This window comes from Gadus morhua, chromosome 21 (assembly GCF_902167405.1).
Source record: "Gadus morhua chromosome 21, gadMor3.0, whole genome shotgun sequence".
In the NCBI taxonomy this organism is placed as follows: Eukaryota; Metazoa; Chordata; class Actinopteri; order Gadiformes; family Gadidae; genus Gadus; species Gadus morhua.
Window position 1 is genome coordinate 6,403,607 of NC_044068.1, and position 23,714 is coordinate 6,427,320.

General features: G+C 45.0%; 1 protein-coding gene across 1 annotated transcript in view; it reads left to right on the top strand.

Moving 5' to 3' along the window:
* klhl29 (kelch like family member 29) overlaps positions 1-23,714 on the top strand; it is a gene marked incomplete at its 3' end in the record, with an annotated part of 168,610 nt that overhangs the window by 97,902 nt on the left and 46,994 nt on the right. Inside the window, 1 exon segment of the mRNA XM_030345735.1 lies at positions 17,266-17,404. Within this exon segment, the coding sequence (XP_030201595.1) occupies positions 17,266-17,404 (139 nt within the window).

The following is a 23,714-nucleotide window of genomic DNA, read 5'->3' on the forward strand; positions in this document are numbered from 1 at the left end:
GGGGGGGGGGGGGTTGGGGGGGTTGGGGGGGGTTGGCTAAGCGTGCGGAGAAGCTGCAGATGTTGTGGTTTAGCTTGAGTTTAGCTCAAAGTTTGGTCTTGCAGACGGCCCCCTCCGCAGGCACCTGCCGCCCTGATCCCCCCCCCCCCCCCCCCCCCCCCCCCCCATTTATCACCACCGTCACCGCTCATCTGTCCCCCACCCCCCGACACCCTCCCAGCATGCGGTGCAGATTACCAAGCTGCTCGCTGCTCTGCCCTTGTTTGGGTATGTCTCTCTCTCTCTTCCTGTCTCTCGCCCACGGCTCCACTTTTTCTCCCTTCCACTCTTCTCTCTTCTCTATGTCTGTCTCTCTGTCTCTCTGTCTCTCTGTCTCTGTCTCTCTCTCTCTCTCTCTCTCTCTCTCTCTCTCTCTCTCTCTCTCTCTCTCTCTCTCTCTCTCTCTGTCCCTTGCTTTCAGCTCCTATGTCTCTGTCTCGCTCATTCTCTGACTTTGTCTCTCTTTCTCTATTCATTTCTCTTTCTATTATTCTGCTCCTCTCTCTCTCTCTACCTCTCCCTCTCTCTCTTCCTTTGCTCTCATCTTTGTTTGTATTTCTGTGTGTGTGAATGTGTGTCTCTCTCTCTATGTCGCTCCTCTATCTCTCTTCTTCCTACTCTCTGCCACTCTCTCTTCCTCCTACTCTGTCTGCTGTCAATTGTCAGTGTGGTTGTGCCTAATGGCTCTATGCCCTCCTCTGGCCTCGGTTCCCACACACAATCACAGGCAGGGATACACACACGGACACCCACACACGCACACACACAAATACAAATATGGATAAATGCAAATATGCATTTATACCACTTATACCCATGGGAATATGTGTATTTTCTTAATGTACACAAACACATACACAGTTTACATTCTCCCACTGTTGGCGCATATAGGTCTGCTTTCATTACTATTTGTTGAAAACCGAACCCCTCGGATGTAATTCAACAGTGTGCCCGTCTCATCTCAATCCAAATCCAATCTCTTTCATCATCATGGAGGCAGACTCCTTTCCCTGGTCTTGGTACGTGGCGCGCGACGGCAAAGTTAGCGAGTGATGTCATTCTTTGAGTTACTCGTTTTTTAGCAATAGACAGTTCCCAGGAAGTGGAGGACTGACTCACACACGGGCACACACACACACACACACGCACTCACACACACTCACACGACACATGCACCGGTCTGGGAGGTGCGTCGTCCCGCGCTCCTCTCCCAGGAAGGTCATCTTCCAGTCAGCTCACATCGGCCGGCGTCTGGGGATCGCCTGGATCAAGAGCTCCGTCCGCCAAGAGGGTGGTGGATGTAATTAAAGATGCCAGCGCTTTGGAAGACATGACACTCCCCTCCGCCACGCCATGACAGAGGCCAGACCCCCCCCCCTAACGCACCCCTTCCTCCACTGCCGTATTTCTGCGTCCCAACCACCCAACACACACACACACACACACACACACACACACACACACACACACACACAGACACTCGTATCACCACCTCCCGTGGCCGCCATTGTTATCTCAGCTCACTCAAACCCATTGTCTCGTTAATTGGATTTAAATTTTGCATTCACATGTTTGTTTACCTTTGGTACCGGCAGTGCTGTCGGTCCTACCTCGTCATTGGTTTTCTACGGTTCCGCTATCGGGTTCTGAGTTATTATAATATATTATTTTTTTATATGGGCCCTTTTGTCTATAATTGAGGTGACGGTGTCCCCTGAGCAAAGTAGTCGCCTCATTTGCAAGATAGCGGAGTGTTTGCACTGGGGGGGGGGGAGGTGTTTGCCGTGGGCTATTTCCTGCGGCGTTATCGGCCTATCGGAGGATGTTTTGAACTTGCAGGCTTAATAGGTTGTTTCACCTTGTTGCCGGGTCGCTGGGCAATCTGATGCCCCGGTCTTGATTTATTCACACCGACTTTCAGAGCTTCCTCAGTGGAAGCATTTGCGTTTTTTTGTTCGTTTAAATGTTGAGTTGCAGCCCCCCCCCACCCACCCCTCCCATACCGCCTCTTGCCCCTGCTCTTCCTCCTCCTCCTCCTCCTCTGTCCCTCTCACTCCCAGCCCCCCCCCCTGAGAGATCTCCATAAACAGACGGAAGTTCTTTGAGCGACTCTGGCAGAAAAGTGCTACTGGTAAATGGATGGGAATTCGGCTGTAATCTGTAAGAGTGGTGATGGATAAACACTCATTCATGGATTTAAACATGGACATCCACTATTGGCAGTCATTTGACAGGCCGTTCAAAGCAGTTATTAAAAACACAGCCAATCTGTGATCCCCACGCTGAAACCATTAATCATACTGAGCACATTAATTATACTCTCTCTCTCTCTCTCTCCTTCTCTCTTTTGGCCGTCATCATACTCTTCCTTATATACTCTATCTCGCTCTCTCTCTCTCGCTCTTGCGCTCACTTTCTCTCCCTCTCTCTCTCTTGGTCGTTATCTTACTCTTCCTTGCATGCTCTCTCTCTCGCTCCTTCTGGGCTTTTATCATTCTCTTACCCCCCTCCTCTCTCTTTATCTTCTCTCTCTCTCTCTCTCTCTCTCTCTCTCTCTCTCTCTCTCTCTCTCTCTCTCTCTCTCTCTCTCTCTCTCTCTCTCTCTCTCTCTCTCTCTCTCCATCTTCTTCTCTCCCTCTTTTCAAATCCGAATAAAGGCAGCTACTGTTTTGCCTTAAGTAAAACTAAATAAATACATTCTCCCAACTTAATTATGTATCCCAACAATTCTTGCAGAGTTGTTTGCATTGCATTGTTTTAATTATTTTTCAGTGCTATTCTGCCGATGCGGATCAGCATCTGTGAAGTGGGGAGAGAGGAAAAAGTAATTAAAAACCACTGCAGTGTTGAGCCTGTCGATTATCTTAAAGGTATCTACACAGATGAACGCAAACAGAAGGTGTGCAAGCCAATGATACGAGGAAAGCTTAACTTGCCTTTTGGTATTTTGGATGATGTATTCATAATGAATTGTTGTAAGTGTGTGTGTTGTGTGTGTGTGTGTGTGTGTGTGTGTGTGTGTGTGTGTGTGTGTGTGTGTGTGTGTGTGTGTGCGTGCATGCTTGCCTTTGTGTGTGTGTGTGCGTGTGCGACTGCCTGCATCGTGTGTCTTGGGGTAAGGGATCAAACACTGCGTTTCCCTCAATCTGGCCAACCCCATTGGATTTATTAAATTACATCCACTTTGACTGCTTCAAATGGCAGAATGTAATTACAAATCGGCCTCCCTTATCTTGATGCTAGCTGGCCTACTTGGCTCATTAATGCCGCTACGAGGAACCTTTGGCATAAAAAAAAACCTACGCGGGGTTCATGACATCATCACTAAGCGCCGTCCTTCAGGGATCCCGCGGTGGAACTTTACAGGCGCGCTACCATCCCCTTTAACCCGACCTCCAGATGGGCTCCATTTAACACAGGCTAAACTGTTTTTTTATCACAGCCCAGGCTCTTATAGGGTTAGTGAGTGGAGGAGGCAAGGGAGGAGGAGGAGGGGGGGAGGTGGCCAGCACAGGAAGCGTGCGTGTGTGTGTGTGTGTGTGTGTGTGGGTGTGGGTGTGGGTGTCAGTGGCAGAGAACAGGAGAATCACAGCCTCTCCACTCGTTATCGTATTTTAAAGGAGAGGAGCTCCTCCAGGATTGCCTGTGTGTATGTGTGTGTGTGTGTGTGTGTGTGTGTGTGCCCCGACTCTCCCTCCCCCCCCCCCCCCCCCCCCCCCCCCCCCCCCCCCAACCGTCCACAGTTAATACAGAGACGTGGAAAGCTCATTAAGATTGATCATACCTTGTCCGCCTCCTCCATGCAGAAAGCCACACAGCCCCCCATTAATCACTGGCATTTGAAGATAAAGCTCGCGGCGCCAGTGGCGCGGGGACCGGGCGAGGCTGTCAGGTCGGCTGCCGCATGCATGATCACCGGCTTTGCCTGGTGGTGGTGGTGGTGGTGGTGGGGGTGCTGGTGGTGGTGGTGGTGGCGGTGCTGGTGGTGGTGGTGGTGGTGCATGTATGCATCCAGGCAGGCTGAAACGCTAGAGAGGGGCACCTCATAAAGGGCCTTTTTCTCACTCACACCCGCTCTGGCGCTCTCTCTCTCTCTCTGTTTCTTTCCCTCTATCTTCTCTTTCACTCTTACTCCCCGACGCCCGCCTACCCGCTCAATTCTCCACCTCGTCCGCCACCCCCCCCCTCCCCCCCCCCCTCCCTCCCCTCAACCTATATTCTACTCCCCCCCCCTCTCCTCCTCCTTCCCACCTGTCCTCTTCACTTTGGCTATCTGTCTGTTTTTCTCCCCCACTACACCCCCCGAAAAACACACTCGCAAACACACACACACACACGCGCGCGCACACACACACACACAACAACACACACAGCCTCAATCTACACACCTGCTTTCATCCCTCTCTCTCTTCCTCTCCGTCTCGCCCTCCGGCTATTTTGTTGTCTTCTCTTACGTACCACCCAGTACCCTTACCTTCACTACCATCTCCATCACAGCCTTCACCCCCGCCCACCCTTCCTCACACATCCTCCTGCCTTCTGCATGTTATTATCCACAGTCTGTCTCTCTCGCTCTCGCTCTCGCTCTCTCTCGCTCTCTCACTCTCTCTCTCTCACTGTCTGTGGCTCTCTCCTTCTCTCTGTCCATCCGCATTGTCTCTTCCTGGCTGCACCTGTCACCTGCAATGTTGAGTGTCACCTGAGGTCATGTTGTATCCCACGCCTTCATGTATCCCTCTCTCACCCTCTCTCTCTTTCTCTCTCTCTCCTTCTCTCTTTCTGTCTCTCTCTCTCTCTCTCTCTCTCTCTCTCTCTCTCTCTCTCTCTCTCTCTCTCTCTCTCTCTCTCTCTCTCTCTCTCTCTCTCTCTCTCTCCTTCTCTCTTTCTGTCTCCTTCTCCCTCTCTCCCTCTCCTCCCCCACGCCAAGCCCTGGCACTGTAAGTATTTTGTTGTATTGATGCTTCTGTCATCAAGTAGATATAGATTGCTTTGTGTGAAAAAATAAGGTGGCAGGGGGAAAAATCGAGTACAACCAAATTACCCCCAGAAATCCACGTTGTGAGGAGTCAGGGCAGGGGAGGGGTTGGTGGATCTCGCAGTTCAACTCGCTCATTTGTTTAAAACGGTTTGCCCCTATTTCGAAGGGCCACATTTTCCACGTGTACTGGAAACGCTAAGCAACAATTACATTCTTAGTCTAATTGGTTATAAAGTAGAATCCAGTTCTGTTTTCCTGTTAAAGTGTGAAACACAGCTCTTTTGTTTCACTCTGGAACAAACACACACACACACACACACACACACACACACACACACACACACACACACACACACACACACACACACACACACACACACACACACACACACGTACACACACAGCGAGGGATAAATGTGACTTCTTTGGAGATTTAAGGTTACAGAGTACAGACTACACCAGCTGTTTGAGCTGCTTGATGGATTACGCTTCACCATGCAGTTTAGAGATAACCAGAAATCCAATTTGAGAGTTCCAGCGGGCTGTGTTTACTTATGCGTGAAAAGTATAGTAAAGGATTTGTCCACCGATATCTCTGAGAGTTGTAGGTTGGCTCTCCCAGGGGATCAGTCCTTGTTTATGCACGTAAAGTTGTACCCGAGCCCGGGGTCAAAGGATCATGGGGATTGAGATGAAGCCATCAGAGGAAGATCTCACTACTGCATTGAGATATCTCTCGCCTCTCTTTCGGTTTGTTCCTCCTCATCTTTCATCTCGGCCCTACTGTCGTCTGCTTTGTAATCTGTCCTTTGTTCCACATCACAATTAACCTGAATATTAGGTGTGTGATCTTTTCCAACGAGAAGTCGGGCTGGTTTTGTGCAGTCGTTAAATCACCTAAAACCCAACTAACAACACTTAATCTCCAGCTGTCACAAACTCATTCCTCTGGTGCGGGATTAGCAAAAAAATGGAAATTAATTTGCTGGCAGCGCGAACTCGCCAACCTGTGAAGCCAACACCGTTTAATCTCCCTGTCTTACAATTCAGGGACCTGGAAAACACCAACAATAAATAATGTCATACTATATTAGGGGGCCGGTTTAGGAAAGCGCACATAATGTTCCATTTTATTACCGCAGGAATAATTCCGTCCCTTGCTCTCTGCTTCTTGGCGTCCATCTTGAGGGCAGACAGAGAGGAGTTCCCAGATGCAGACATAGATGCAGTCCGCACTGGACATGGATTCCCTGACGCCGTGATGGAGTGTGACACCTTTGGCTCCACCGAGCTGACGTGTCGCCTCATTGGGTATTCAGGAGAAGTCCTCGGCCATTTGCCAATCGGGAAACGTCCGCTGACCTCGGGTATCGCGAAGAAGCGCAAATTGACTCGCGTGGCAAAGTGGTGTCAGAGTGAATGCAAGTTTACGCGTCAGACTCGACCGGAGTCGGGGAAAACGCCGACGGTCGGTCGGCGCTTGTCTGACACCGCAGACAATTAATTGACAGGAATGAAAATGTGGATGCATTATGTTGCCTGTCAGCCAGAAAATGGCTGTAATGCATTATCTATGAACCTGAATGTAAATTCAGCCGGTGTTGCCAGGAAGCTTGCAAATACTGGGATGTTTCTCGCTAATGGGGCAGGCTAAATTAAAATTTGCAAAAGTGCTGGCCTGGGTCCCATACACGATATAGTCGCTGATACGTCAGTATCAGGCTGGATATTTTGGACTAACTTCAGCAGCGAATGTATCCTATTAGGAGTAATTACGGTTATCTCTGGGTGGTTTGGTAAACTTTTTTTTCCCCCCTCCAACTTGTTCAAACGAGTTTGATAATGCATGCAGGACACCTAATAAATACTAATGACATGAGCAGACATTAGGAGGAATAGGCTTCCTTCCCAGAATTCATTATCCAGCAAACCCAGGGAGCCGGCTTTCCATGTGTCCATATATAATTATCTCGTGACTTAGACAAACGATAATGGCCTGAATTGCAATCAGCCTCTTCTCTTTGCAAGCGTCTGATGTGCCCTGCGAGTTTGACAGGTAGCTTTCAGCTTTAGCCGGTGGAGATAAGGTCAGCTACGTCCGTTATGTTCCTGTAGTTTACGTATTCTGAATGTGTTTTCCTGGAGCCCGCAGTGCAGAGCTGCTGGGCTGTTGGTTGTTACGATCATGGTTGTTGATATACAGCCACTGTCATCATCGCACCTTTTCTCATGTATCTATGTATGTACGCAGTGGAGCGTATCGGTTATTTTTAGCTGTCGGAGAATTTCCAAACAGTAAAGGTCATGAATAAACGCGGGCCAAACAAACTGTACACAGTAATTCCAAGGAGGTGTCAGACTGATATCCCCTTTTCGAATCTAGCTAGTTTATGTTTCCTTTTTTTTTTTTTGTATATAAATCGAATGCAATGTGGACAACAACAATAGGGAACAGATAAGGACAGGCGATCGGCCTTACTTCACCTGGCAGCCATCTGGGCTCTGAACAGGAGCTGATTTTTGGGGAATCTGAGTGCGTAACAAAGCCAATGGGAGGCGAGTGTGACAGTGAGGCGGTGTGAAGATTAGTGGGGCTGCGCTTAATGGTATAGCATCCCCTCTGTGGCCCTCAGCTCTGTATCTATATGAATGTCCCTCCCTCCCTCCCTTCCTTCAACCCTCTCTATCTCTCTATTTTAAAAGCGCATTCTTCGCATGGATTCAGAACCATGTCTCCCAGTCCGTCTGTCACACTGCCATTAAAGGTAGCCGATGATGATGATGATGATGATGGTGGTGGCGGTGATGATTATTGGTTCAGAAAATAGTACCTTGTAGCCTCCGAGGGGGACGTGCTAGCCTGTTAGCGGAGTGCTGGTCGTAAACGCTGGGGGAGGTGCCAGTTGGCTTCAGAGGCATGCCCACGCTGTCGCGAACAGGCTGAGGCATGTGACCCGGTCATCCAGGGCACAGCTGAATGTGGGTCCCTGGTCGCTTGGACCGACGGGGGCGGGGTTAGGTCATGGGTGGCAGGCTGTAGATTATAATGATTACCTCATAAGCATATACATATACTGGACACATATACATAAACTGGATTCTTGCATCTAGATCGGGGATGGGGGGAGGGGATGTGTACGCATTACAAACATTGGGTTTGCCACAAAAATCCGGAGTTCATTATGAATGCATTTTGCGCAAATAACACAGGCGAATGAAAGTGTCTTTTGTTGTGAGGGGAGAAAAAATATCCTCGACAAGATTGGATTTGTCATTCTTTGGTGTGAATATATTTACAAGTGAAAATGAAATTTGATTGAGCGTAGAATCCTTTTTTGAATTACTTTTCATTTTGACGTGATCGCGTGAACCTTTTGAGCCCTTTATCCCTCGACGGCGTGATTACAGTAGGACAGCTTCATTGAACGTTTCAGGACCGAGCCGGCTTGGAAACCGCAGAGGAATGGACAGATCGTCTTGCAGTGGGTATTTAGACAACTGTGATATGCATTGATACTGAGTGCAATGGCAATCTTTCTTGCAAGGTGCTTGTGTGAAGGTCAAAAGGATGATCTAAGGATGAAAACCAATCCGTTGCTGCCTACGATGCCCATGTTGCTAATGCTGTGAACTTCGGTAGTTAAAATTGGCCTCTGATGTTTTGGTCTGCTCCTGTCCCAAGCGATCCTACTCATCTATAATTAATAATGCATGATTACAGTGGCACACCGCGGCTTCTTGGGAGAGACAAGTGATTGATGCAGTGCAAACAATCCCAATATACAAACAAAGACGATTTATTCCTTTCAATTATTTTAGTTTTCACTATTTGGGTTTGAATATGGGTTTTTATACGTTGCTTAACTTTTTCTAGAGCAGAACAATACACTAATTAAAAAGTAATGTGAGGATATATGCGCACGCCCACTCACATCACGTTTTAGCATAATTCCTCTCAGGAGTAGTGTATATATTTTATGAATTCATGCCGATACTTTCCCAATCACCCACTCCTCAGATGCCAGTCCAACCAAAGAGGGAAAAGATCATTCTTTAGAAATGATAATGATGGCAGACAGGAAGTGAGCTGATTTCTCTGTGGCGCGGCTCCATGTTTCGGGGCCTTCATGCTTCCTCGAGAGGGGTTGCAAAATTGAAACTTCTCTAATAAAAGTTTAGACAAAAGAAGTAGAAATGCATCAAAAGACTCCCCAGTTATGGGGATTTTAGAATTCTCTGGAAGCTCTCCTCATTAAGACATTCTTCGCCGACAGCAAAGTTGGTTCAACACTTTGTCATTCGCTGACACGGCAGGGGGGATCACCCTCAGCCGTCAATCATGATTGACTCGTCAGCCTGCTTGTCAGGCTCTCTAGTCAATCTCAGAACTTAATGGAATCGTACGACTTGATCTAATTACCGCGATTAATGGCTCCTAATTGATTTACCTGATCAATCGGTGTCGTGGGCTAGAGGGCCGTGACAAAGACAACATGTATGGAACAGCAGGTGCAATGGCTGGCTCTCTGATAAGGATCTCTCTCTCTCTCTCTATCTCTCTCTTGCTCTCTCTATTGCTCTCTCTCTCTCTCTCTCTCTCTCTCTCTCTCTCTCTCTCTCTCTCTCTCTCTCTCTCTCTCTCGCTCCCTCTCTTGTGCTTGCTTTTGCTCTCTTTCTCTCCCTCTCCCTCTCCGACCGTATCAAGTATACAGTGTATATATATATATAGGGAGAGGGGGCGAGAGAGATTGGCCCTGTACACCTCATTATTTTCTGCTACCGGTCGAATCAGACTCATCTATTTGATATAGTGTTGTTCTTCATGTCCTCGCAGTGTACACGGTATATAGTTAGGGCTTGAATAATACCACAGGGGTCCATAGAGGAGTATAAACCCAGCGCTGTTAAATATTTTAGGACACTACTTACCTGAGGATAAAGCCTTCGACATAAATACAACAATAAAGAGAGGCAGTGAAACGCAACAGCATCCAACCTGGGCTTTTTTTCATGAGGTTGTATGTAGTATTCTTGTGAATTATGAGGCTGAAAGAGGGACATCATTCAAACTAATGTATTTTTTTACTGCGCAAAATAAGAATATTAAGACAAGGAATTGCATCATTACTCTGTTTAATGCTTACAGTGACTGAAATAAATAAATGTATTCTATTTTCCAAAATACCCGTTGGCATTCAGTATTTTTATGTTGATGAATGTCATGGTGACAGGTTTGGAGTTGGCGATATAATAATTAGGTTTTTTCTCAGTGAAGTGGTGGATTAACAGTGGTTTCGAGTGCACAAAACTTGCAGAAAGACAAACTTCTCACCACTTCGGCAAAGTGGTTTAGCTGACAGTTTTTCAAAACCGTCATGTATAGAATTGAGCTTTTCAGCAAGTCGTTGAGTGCAGCACAATGTTCAACTCATTTCCTGACTGATTTTTCCGCCAGGTGGTGTAACCGGGAAGGATGAGTGCTTTTTGTTCAATTGGTCCGTGCTTATCTCTACTTAAATCAGCAATTACGTGCCATTTCAAATATGCCTTCATATGCTCCTTTTCCAATCTAGTACTCCTCAACTTTTTTTATGATACTCCAGTGTACATATAAAAAAAGAGAATTCTAGCAAATGTCCCGCTTGGATGAGTGGATAGTATGCTGTAGGGGGAAAGGCACACGCACGCACGCACGCACGCACGCACGCACGCACGCACGCACGCACGCACGCACGCACGCACGCACGCACGCATATTCACACGCGCGCGCACGCGCACACACACACACACACACGCATATTCACACACACGCATATTCACACACACACACACACACACACACACACAGACACACACAGACACACACAGACACACACACACACACACACACACAAACACACACGCACACACACACACACACACACACAGACAAAGACACACACACAAAAACACACACAAGCTCACTTGTACAAACACACACACACAGTGACAAGCTTACCCTGTACACACACACACACAGACAGCAGCCACTCAAATACACACTGAACACGAGGACACACCTCATCGTGTCCTTGAGTAGCAGGGGGCCAGCGCTGCCTCCTGGGGGCTCTTGTTTGTTTGTGTTCCCGCTCTTTTGTCATGCCTGGATTTGCCTCCACTTTCCTTTAGCGCTACAGCAGATCGTTTATTGCTGTGTACATAACGTGCGTGTGTGTGTGTGTGTTTGTGAATGTGTTGATGTGTGTCTGTGTGTGTTTGTTCCTGTGTGTGTGTGTTTGTGTGGCTATGCCTGTGTGCGTGTGTGTGTGCGTTTTTGTGTCTGTGTGAATGTGAGCCCGTGTGTGTATGTGTGTCGTTCCCAGACGTGTGGGAGCCAAGAGGAACCTGTGGAAGGTTCAGGAGGGTTACAGTAAAATACAGTGTCTCTGCAGCTCTCGGAGGTTCAGCTTGTGTCGTGGACTCTTGTGTGACGGTTGGACCTGGGAACAAAGGCCCAGGCGGCTTTACATTTCTGGGGAGGCGGGGGGGGGGGAGGGGGGTGGTCCCTGGGGGGCAGGGTTCAACCCTGTCCTCCTCAATCCCTTTTTCTCTATCTAAGCTTTAGCGTTAGTTTTTTGGTTCCTTTGCTCTGTCCAGGCATGTGACAGCATTGGTGGTGGAGGTGGTGGTGGGGGTGTGGGAGGTGGTGGTGGTGGTGTGGGAGGTGGAGTGTCTCAGGATCCGGGAGAGGAGGGAAAAGTGTCCTAATCATGGACTATTCTCTAAGGGCACATGGTACCTCTCTCTCCTGCTCGTCTTCTCTCTCTCTGCCTCTCTGTGTCTCTCTCCCCCTCGCTCTCGCTCTGTTGCTATTTTTCTCTCTCTCTCTGCCTCTCTTAGTCTTTTCCTTTTCCTCTCTCTCCCTGTTAATCTCTCTCGTTCTCTCACTCTCTCTCTCCTGCTCTTCTTCTCTCCCTCTCTGCCTCTCTCTCCCCCTGTCTCTCGCTCTCCCCCTCTCTCTCTCTCTCGCTCTCTCTCTCTCGATCTCTCGCTCCTTCAAATACTCTGAAATGAAATCAGGACAGCCAGGGACTCGAGGGTTCTCGTGGAAGGATTTCTTGTTGCCTAGCAAAAAAAAAAAAAAAAGTCTTCCATGTTTGCGATGTGAACGTCGCAAACTCCTGAGGAAAAAGGGGGGTATTTGCCATGGATTGATGGAGGTAGGTTAAGAAGATCACAACGGTGTAATGCCGTGCTGAAAAGGGACACGAAATGTAGGTTAAGTAGTGCAAGGGCTTAGCTTGATACTTGGGCTATGATTTATTTTAGCCAGAGTAAATGCATAAAGCTAGGCTTCAGCCATCCAGTGATATACTAGCCAACGTCACATTGAGAAGAACAACTGCCACCTAGTCTGCTGAACCAGGATAAAAGCACGTTGTTTTATATAAAGGGATATAGGAGGATGACACAGATATTGTTGGTATATTGTTCAATGGCCTTTTTCTGAAGGGCTGCCCAAGGAAAGATAGCATTGCGTTTAATAATTTGAGGAAAAAAACAGGGATATTTGAATGGTGAGATATTAAACCATTAATCAAAAGAAAAAATAAGTGGACCTAACGTGAACACACATTTATGGCTAATCTGTTTGCCATCTTATAGAGGTCTGTTCATTGTTTGCTTTGGATGTCAAGCATTATATTCGTTATAATCCGTAATACTCAATTAAATATACAAGATATTTTCTGCAAAGTTGGAAAGTTAACTGCATGCAATCATACATAACATATAATATTTTATTAATAAATAATGAATTGTACACACAAATTTAAACATTTAATTTTCTTCTCATTAATATGTGGTAACTTACCAAAAAACATACCGAAAGGATTTGTTAAATATTTTCCTAATTTCCCATCAATTTTTCACAGTATTTATTTCATTCCACCCAGCCTTTTATTCATATTTTATTCTATTACAAACCAACATATGAAAACAAATAATGCTTAAAAAATCGAATGAATCTTCAATAAAGAATTATTCCTATATTTATGAAGGAAGCCTATATTTTATTATTGTTATATTTTATTATGCAAAAAAGAAACCAAAGAAATATAGAACATAAACATTTTAAAATATACACCAGTAAACACACTTTAATATTATTATAATACTATTTATATAATGTCAACCATAGAAAAATACATATATATATATATATATATATATACAGTGTGTGTATACATATATATAAAACAAACATTTGTTTTATTTAATTAAACAAGCATTTCAAATATGCGAAATTACGATATTCTTAAGAGTCAATACGTATAGATAAATATATATAGGCCTATGTATATATTTATCTACATATATTACCTGAGATGTTCTTGATTTACTTGATAAAACTTAGATTAATTTAACTGCATGAACTATACAGTTAGCCATCAACATTGAATTATCCGTTAGCGTTTTCTTTAGTGAAACAATTTCATAAAAGTACAAGCTCTGCATACTTCTACTCACTGAAGTAATTTATGAAGAGGAAACAATTTACATTTCAATATTTTAAAATCGAGGATTTTCTTTCTTATTTTTAGTAGTTTAACAACGGATCAGGTTCCAGTATTTTTATATATATTATTAAATGTATTTATCTCATCGTCTTAGGTGTACTTGATATTTGTTTTTTGTCGTTGGTATGTTTGAAACAACTATCAATAAAGTAGATTGCTTATTGCAATATATTTGTACTTTACTATTTTGTTCGTTGTATTAGTTCATACACAAAATGGCGGCTATTTTAGAAAATATGTAAATTACAACGAATCTCTAAAATGGCTTCATGTTCAGTAACCAATGTCTTTCCCCCGCATCCCCCACACAGCAGCCTATCACGGTTCAGAAATTGATGTTTACTCCTGAGTACAGCATATGGCACAGTTATATGCTGAAATGTGATAGGCCACTGGAAACGCATCCAGGGAAATCATTGGCTGCAGCAGCAAAGCTGTTCCATGGTAGTTTAGGGTTACTAGACTGAACAGCAGAATTGGCACAATTTGTATACCCTACTGTGTCTGTATTTCCACCAATCACAAAGAGCCAGCAGGGGTGTTGGTGGAATTTCAGTTAAATGTGTATCAACACAACATTCCTGGCAACGTCTCCTTCGATTTTAATACGCGCTTGTAGTTCACTCTGCACTCGTGGGAATATAAACATTTCATATTCTTAGACTTTCAACTTTATTGAGTCAGTTTCACCTTTTTAATGCAAATCCACTAGGTAAATGTGTCAGTCATCAACTGATTTACCTCCAACATATTGAGACGTTTTGGCTTGTGTTTTTTTTTCTATTTTTAAACACTGTGGTCTTTGGGATCAGGCCCCACCTCACCACGCTCCACGCCAAAAGGGTTGAATCGGGGCCGCCATGTGCGGTTTCACGCTGCCGGCCGGTGATGAGTTGTTCTCGGGGTGCATGCTGATGCACCACCAGGACGCCATAATTAGTTTTTTCCCGTCGGCCAATCCGGTGTGTCCTCACAGCTCGGGAGGGGAGGCCATTGTTGGCTGACAACTTAAAGAGCTCCCATTCTCCCCCTTCTCTTCTCCCGTCCTCTCCTCGTCCCTCTTTATTCATAGTCTCCGGGTAAATGGGTGGCGTGCAGAGCGGCAGATTGGAGGTGAGAGCCATGTCGGTCGCTGGGGACTCCCGACTAATGCAAACTCCAGAGACTGTGTATTCACCATTCACACTGGGTGCCCACAAAGTAATCAGATAGCCTACCAACTGACAGCTAGCAGTGGAGTGGAATGCAAGCAGGGAGAGGGAGAGGGAGAGAGAGAGAAAGGGAGAGGGAGGGGAGGGGAGGTGGGGATGTTTTGAAGGCAAAGGCTAATGCTAGCTGTTGTGTTCGTTGTGTGTGTGTGTGTGTGTGTGTGTGTGTGTGTGTGTGTGTGTGTGCGTGTGTGTGCGTGTCTGTGTGTGTGTGACTTGTCTATGGCTTACTCAACTGAAGCAATGCTGCTTATGAAGCCGGAGCAAGTGTCTGGAGCGAAAACCTTAACGAAATAAAATCTTAGTTCGTCTTTTTTGTTGGTTTCTTTTTTCATATTAAATAATGTCCCCTACGTTAGATGAACGTGTTATTCTCACCCACCTTTTCTTCCATGATACAATTGCTCTCAACGAGGATACACTGGATCGGAAAAAAAATCACAAAAAGCTTTTAGCAAAGCTCTGCCGCTGAATTACACCTTATTTGTCATATGTCTTTTCAGTGGATAATTCCAGTGAATGAATTAATTTAGCTCGGCACTATACCACGTGTGAGTCAGAAGAACAGAACAGGCTAAATAAGTGGATGTTCCAGCCAAATACAGAGGCGAGTGTCATTTGAGGTTAATTAAATCCCCGCTTTGAGCCTGGCACGAACACAGAACCCTTTCAGGATGATAACAGCTAGCCTGGCGCTTATATATGTCTACTGCCATCATTAGTGTGATTAGTTCCTATATATAATTAGATTTACATTTATCTATCCTGTATGTGTTTATATTATCCCTATAATAGGTGTTCCCTGCACCCCCTACTTGCTGTTCTCTTTATAGGCCCAGAATATCTACAGTTTTGAGCCAGCACAATTCATTGCCATTGTTGTGCCAACACATTTTCACTTACTCGTGATTGGGTTTCGTAACTTAAAATTTTCATTTTATTTTCTTCACTAACAGAGGGTTTGTTTTGTGTGGAACATTTACAGAGCCTTCCAGCCAATGTTCCTCTTTAAATAAAGAATGAAAAAAAGCTCAAGCTAAGCTTATAATAGCGTCAGATGGTGTACAGTAAATGAGCAATTAGCGAAAACATTGCAGTTTGGTTGTTCACTGTGACCGGTCACCTGGGACAACACAGGCTGAGAAACAAATGCTCCAAACCCTACAGTATAGGGCTATCTGTCAACAATATCGCACGCCATTGTAAACAGTTCACACTTCAACATACCCTAGCCTCAAACTGCTCTTCTGTGGCTCAAAAACAAACACATTTTGTGTAGTTTTGATTCCGCTCAAATAGATATACAGTATATATATATACATATATATATATATATATATATATATCTTGATATATCTAGATATATTGAGATATTTATGGTATTATTGTTCACTCCTAAGCTAGGTTTATTTGTTGAACAAATATCCAATACTGGCTATTGAGATATGGTATTATTGTACATTCCTGAGCTAGGTTTATTGGTTTACCAAATACCGTTTGTGCAGTTTTGGTTCCACTGAAATAGATAAACAGTATATATATCTCGATCTTTCTAGATATATCAAGATATATATGGTATTATGTTCACTCCTAAGCTAGGTTCATTGGTGAAACAAATACCAAATACCGTTTGTGCAGTTTGGGTTCCAGTGAAATAGATAAACAGTATATATATCTCGATCTATCTAGAAAGATCGCAATATATATATGGTATTATCGTTCACTCCTAAGCTAGGTTCATTGGTGAAACAAATACCAAAGACAGTTTGTGCAGTTTTGCATCCCCTGGAATAGATAAACAGTATTCATATCTCGATCTATCTAGATATATGGTATTATTGTTCATTCATCAGCTAGGTGTGTTGTTGGAGGATAAATGAGATCAGGTTTCGAGGCTTGTGTTCCCATGGAGTGGCGTTAGAAGGTCAAGCAGTGCCCTTGATGGGGCTGCCGTGAGCAGCCGGAGGATTTGAGGGTTGTATGAATAATGCATGGTCAGGATCTCCACTCGTCTTTTCTCTCTCTTCTTCATTAATCATACTCCGTCGTCTTTGAGCCGTCGTAGAGTAAGCCCATTGTCGCCAAGTAATCCCGGCTTTCCGAATTATTTGCCCGAGCTAAGGACGTTTTACTTTATAGCGGCGTGTTCACGACGCCGCCCTTTTAGTGTTTAACTTATGTGAGCTAATTTGTCCCATTTTTTGTGTTTTTGTCTTTTAATTAATGTGACCTAAAACGTGAATTTTCCTGTGCTCAAGTGTTGTTGATCACCTGCTTAAAACTGTGTTTTTCCTTCTTTAAAATCTGTATTTATGAACATTGATGATACCTAAGACTGCATTTATTATCCGCACAACTATTGTTGTGCGCTGTTGTTTTCCAATTTCCTCTTTTTTGTTGCCTTGGTGATAATGTATGTATGAAAGAGAGAGGATTCTAAAATGGCGCCTGGCATTGTCTGTTTCTTTTTCTTGTTCTACAGAGATGTTGAAGGAGTTGAACCAACAGCGCAGAACGAAAGAGTTTACAGACCTGAAAATTATTGTTGAAGGCAAAGAATTTGAAGTCCACCAAAATGTTCTAGCTTCCTGCAGCTTGTATTTCAAGGATCTGGTGAAAAGGTTTGCCTTCGCTTCCCCACTCACCAGCTGTTGCTCCAGTCTGTTCTCTTTGTAGGGCGCATTTGTGTCGCTTTTTTCCCCTTCCCCTCTCTCTCTTGCAGGTGTGTGAAGACTTTGGTTCCTAGCACAGTGCCAGCAGCCAGTCCTTCCTCTTCCCGCTTAAATGAATGTATCTCAAACTGGAAAAAAAATCTAAACAAAACACAAAAAAGGTCAACCTTTTGTCATTACCTTTCCTCCCCCCCCCCCACCCCCACCCTTCCCCCTCATGTTGAGAAGATTAACCACATTTCCATTTTGATGAACAGTGAAAAAGTTCCATGACTGGGGATCTTTTAAAACTCACCAAAGGGCCAAAACTAAATAATGAGACATTATAGTCTTCTTTAATCAAAACAAAGACATTTTGGTATTTTCTCAGGTTCATCTATTATAAAAGCAAATGTACGTTTCATATGCTAATAATTCTAGTTCAGAACTCCGATGAAATATAGATGAACTCCAGAGTCATAAATAGTAAGTAAGCCAAGACATAAAACGTTCGCACAAAAAAGAAGAAATACAAACAAACACGAAAAGTTAGATTGCATCCAAGAGGGTGTCCCAGGAATAAACTTTACAAGTTATTATGCCTTCTCTGATGTGGCTGTTCCTTCTATATCCCTCATCCATAATCCTTCATAGACCATGCTTTTTTCTTGTGAGACACGTTTGTGTGTGTGTGTGTGTGTGTGTGTGTGTGTGTGTGTGTGTGTGTGTGTGTGTGTGTGTGTGTGTGTGTGTGTGTGTGTGTGTGTGTGTTGTGTGTGTGTCAACCAATGACCGTGTGTCTGCATGTGATTGGCAGTGTTAGTATCACGCACACACACACACACACACACACACACACACACACACACACACACACACACACACACACACACACACACACACACACACACACACACACACAGAAGCCAGTAAAGAAAACACATGTTCCCTGTATTTCCTGCAATATTATAATTTTTTATACTTTCCCTTTGGCGGGCGTAAAAAGGGTAAAATTCCAATATTCCCTAATGTCCTCATTCTCCCCTCAGATCTCTGCAGGTGTTTTCCTCATGACTGAGAGCCCCCCTGGACACAATGATTTCTCCTCTTCTTTTCTTTGTTTCTAAATATATGTTTGCGGAGATGAAGAGAGGTAGGTGGGTGGGCGGGGGAGGGGGAGGAGGGGGGCGCAAGGGGAGAGACAGAGAGACAGTCGGGAAAAATAAGTCAGAATTTAAGGCCTTTAGGGGGATTTGTGTTTCAGAGGGAGAGAGGGAGAGAGAGGCGGGGAGAGGGATGGTGATAAGAAGGAAGAGAGTGAGGGAGAGGTAAAAAGAGAGGTTCCGCTCTCGTCTGTGACATGCTGCATGGCCTCAGAAAGACTCACAAAAATAGTCACACACACACTCAAAAACCACAAAATTTTCGAGAGGATCCTGTTTGTTTGACCTTGGCGATGGAACAAGAGCGACCGTTGCCTGGGACTGTGAGCCCTGTGTTGGCCAAGCTGTCGTTGTCTCTTATCCAAGCCTTCACGAGCTGGATAAATAATGCATACACACAGGGCCCTCTAAATGACACCAGGCGTCGTAGGAGGAGTTTGAAACTTCATCCTTTGCCTTCTGTTGGCTACAAACCATTTTTCCCCGTCATTTCTTGTTCAATTTGAATTTTAATGCATTGAAAAGTGACACTTTAAATTCACAGTAAATTCGAGAAATGTATTTCCTCCTCATTTCATAGTCTGAGGAAATCTAATGAATTAATTTGCAATGCTAAATGTAAACATTTCACTGCACTGTTTAACATAACGAGGCCATGGTCAATGATCTTTAACCGGTATTAACACAGGGTCGTTTCTCGCTGTTGGCTTTTATAAGGTACCTTCGTTTAATAGATGTCCCTACACGTGCTGCAGAAACAGAGAGCAGAGTTAAGATATCTTATTTTCCTAGACATGCGATTACAAGTCACACAGGAACAGAGAGCGGGAGAGTTATATTACACACTTCTATTCATCGAATAGAAGTGTCCTCGCATTAACAGAAAAGCACAGTGCTAGGATCTTTTACTAATATAGTTTTGAATGGAAGTCACACCAAAAACTAAAGCCCTAAAATTACTTACTTTATAGACGTGCGCCCAAAAGTCACATAGAAACAGAGAGAAATGTTAAAATATTGTCACCATATAGACGTCTCCCTAAGCGAAAAATAGAAACAGACAGCCATGTTAAGATATTGTCACCGTATAGACGTGTCCCCAAGCGTAACATAGAAACAGAGAGCAGGAGTGTTAAAATAATCTTAATTTTATAGACAGGTCCCCAAAAGTCACATAGAAACAGAGAGCAACAGTGTTCAAATAAATTGAATAGTGTCCCCACAAGTCTCAGAGAGAACAGTTGTGTTCAGATATCCTTGTTTTATGGTTGTGTCCCCACAAGTCACACAGGAACACAGACACCAGGAGTGTTAGAATGTCCTCGTTTGACAGACGTGTCCCCATAAGTCACACAGGAACACAGACACCAGGAGTGTTAGAATGTCCTCGTTTGACAGACGTGTCCCCACAAGTCACACAGGAACACAGACACCAGGAGTGTTAGGATGTCCTTGTTTTATTGACGTGTCCCCACAAGTCACAAAGGACCACAGACCCCCCGAGTGTTAAGATGTCCTTTTCTTTATCCGTCCACGCAAGTCACACAGGAACTGAGGAGGAGAGTTAAAATATCCTCCTTTTATAGACGTGCCACACAGAAACAGAAAGCAGAAGTCATAAAATGTCCACCTTTTATAGACGTGTGCCAACAAGTCACACTGGAATGGGGATCAGGAGGGGGGGAATATCAATTTTATAGACATGTACCCACAAGTTACACAGAAACAGAGAGCAGGAGTGTTAAAATCAGCCTCATTCTATTGAAAGGTCCCCACAATTCACGCAGAAACAGCGAGCAGGAGTGTTAAAATCAACCTCATTCTATTGAAAGGTCCCTAAAAGTCACACAGAAACAGAGAGCAGGAGTGTTAAAATCACCCTCATTTTATAGACATGTCCCCAGAAGCCACACAGAAACACAGGGAGAACTAACAAAAACCCTAAAAAGTGAAGGATGAGAAAGTGGACAGAAATAGAGGTGATTTAGTGAGTGGAGGAGCAGAATACAAAGGCCAGGTCAGGGTCACCTGGGAGGCAGGATGGACAAGAGTGGGTAAGGTGGGCGGGGGGGCGAGAGAGGCCATTCTGGCTTCACCTCAAGGTGCTCTGTATGGGGGGCAGGTGGGGTTGATGTCCGATTTTTTTGTTTGGAGATGAGAGGAGTTTGGGAACTGCCTCTTTGCTGAGTTATGGTCTGCTCAGTAAACTCTGGCAGTACAGCAGGAATTATGCCGATGCCACACATACACACACACACACACACACACACACACACACACACACACACACACTAGTGCACCCCCCTATACAATCGCTAAGCCTTTTCGAGATAGAAGGAGGGGGGGAGGAGGGGGGGGGGGGGGGGAGAGAGAGAGAGAGAGAGAGAGAGAGAGAGAGAGAGAGAGGTGGAAGTGAGACAGATATACACAACGTTCAACAAAGAAAGACAGAGAGAGGAAGAGTTGGTGCGGAGAGAGAGACAGGTGGGTGCGAGACAGATCCAAAGATGGAGAGAAAGATTGTGTCCATATATATTCCCTCCCCACCTAAGCCCTTTCCCTTCAGGAGCTGTTCACTCGCTGTCAACCGCTCGTAAAATACCATCCGTGTGTGTGTTTCCGTGTCTGTGGGTGTGTTTGTATGTGTGTGTGTGTGTGTGTGTGTGTGTGTGTGTGAGTGAAACATGGTCATAATTCTTGGTGTGTTGTCTCAGCAGGCTGCCATCTCTCAGGGTAAAGGCGGAGATTTAATATCAGAGGGCCGATGGACTACATCTCGCAGCACACACGCGCACATACTGACTCACACACACTGACACACACATAACGTGACGGGATGACTCACTTAAGAAATTAGAGGATTACAATCGCGCAGGTCGGCGGGAGCTCGTTTTAACGTTGTAACAATGGGATATTTTATGATTCAATTACCGCAGCTCACCAGCTACTTTCTGGGTCTGCGTTCCAACCAGGGGTGCATTTCACACATGCGTCAATAGAACTGCCGCGTAATTCTGAGGATGGATTCATATTTTTTTTGTGCGTGTTTTCATATTGATTCGGAACAAAGTGGGAAAAAGCTGGGACACAAAAGTATTTTTGTCAAAAAAACAGAATACCTCCAACGGCAATATTTGACGATCACTCATATTCCCTTTGTGTCTTTGTCCTGCTCTCTCTCGTTCTCGCTCTCTCTCTCTCTCTCTCTCTCTCTCTCTCTCTCTCCGTCTCTCTTTTTTTATGGCATCCAAATAGTCTATTGTTCACTTAACATACCCCTTTTATAGACTGAATTCATCCTTTCACCTTGTCCTACCAATGAAATGGCTCCGTGCATACAGGGCGATACAAAACATAAAAAAAACATATAACGGCTCCTAAATTGCTTGTTTTTCAAAAGAAAGCATGGCCTATGCCAACCATCGCCCTTCCCAAGTTATTATTATGGAACCGCCTTTATTGTGAAGTCCCGAGTGATAAAATTCAACTCAGGATTTCACAATTAAAGCGCTCCCCTAAAAAACATGTTATTCACGGCCGCTGCTCCTTAGCGTCTCAGTGGTGCTGAAAGCCTACTCTAAAAAGTAGACCAGAAACACACACACACACACACACACACACACACACACAGACACACACACACACACACACACACACACAAAGACACACACATAAACTTTATATTCCAGGATCGCCTTTACCAGTTGTTTTTCTCTCCTTTTTTGTGGCTTCGCCGCTCTCCCCTCCGCCCCCTCGTTCGACGTATGTCCGTTTGTAAGAGACTTGAGAGTGTTTGGCCCGGAGACAGCTGGAGCGTTGCTTTAAAGCCCCTCCATGACGCCGGAACAGGCGAGTGGATCCACTCAGTGCACAGTTCTTCACTGTTCACAGCCCAGCTAGCTCTACGCACACACAAACACAGAGACACACACACACACCGACACAGAGGCACACACACACACACACACACACACTACCGATACACATGGGTGCTTAAGGATGCCACGGTGAAAAACAAAATGCACTTCAGCCTTTAAGTCGAAAATGTCACGCCAACAGAATTGTAGCCGAAAGGAAAATAAGGAAAAAGTTTTTAAGGAAAAGTTGTAAGAAAACGTACATAATATAAATATATTTTTAAACAAATATTTCCAATTTCGTGCCGGCGTCTTTGCTACCGCTAGCACCGTGTTTACAGTTTGTTTTCTTACCGTACAGAATCCGACATTTACCTCCGATATCTACTTAACGTCGTACGTTCCCCGCGTCCTTTACAGAACCCCCCCCCATACATAAAACATTTCCGTCAATGGCGGCGCCGTTCGAGCAGCGGCAGCAGCAGAGCAGGACGGAAACAGAAGTGTTGCATCTGAATAAGCCCCCGTCCAGGCACATAATGTAGGTAGTCTAAGGTACCGCCGAATAAATGGCTTTGTAAGAACAAGCTCAATGTATTTCCTGTGAAATGGGCTTTAGGCTAGAGGACGTATTAGGCAAAAAGCTCTAGGTGCTGCTGCCCCCCCCCCTCCGACAGCTCTACCCCCACCTCTCCCCCTCCATTCTCAGCTCTCTGCCTCCTTCCATCTCCCCAGCCTATGCTGATGATAGGATTTTTTTACTCTCGAATAAGTGCTGTATTTTTCACAAACAAATTTATTTTCTTTGCGGGCGCCCGACTTTTTTTCCTTCCACCTCTCTCCCTCTATCTCTCTCGCTATCTCTCTCTCTCTCTCTCTCTCTCTGCCGCTTGCTCTCGGTCTCTCTTTCTCCGGCGCACACTATCTTTGCCTCCCCTCCTACCTCGTCCACCATTTAAATTCAAGTTGGCAATCAGACGGAGCCTAAATACCCACCTCTCTCAAGATGCTTCCGGGAAAAGTCATTTCCATAACAAAAGTGCTCAGACAAAACAAACTGCCACTCTGGCTGACTCGCAGTCGCACTAATTGACCAGGTTTGATGAGCATGTTCTCCCGTCTATTTTTAACCCTGCCCCATCTTTTCATCTCCCTTCTCCTCCCTACCTCCTCCCTACCTAATGGTTTAACCTTGGATCCCCCCCCCCCCCCCTTCTCCCCTCTCCCCTCTCCTTTCACATCACGCAACAAACCACCTAA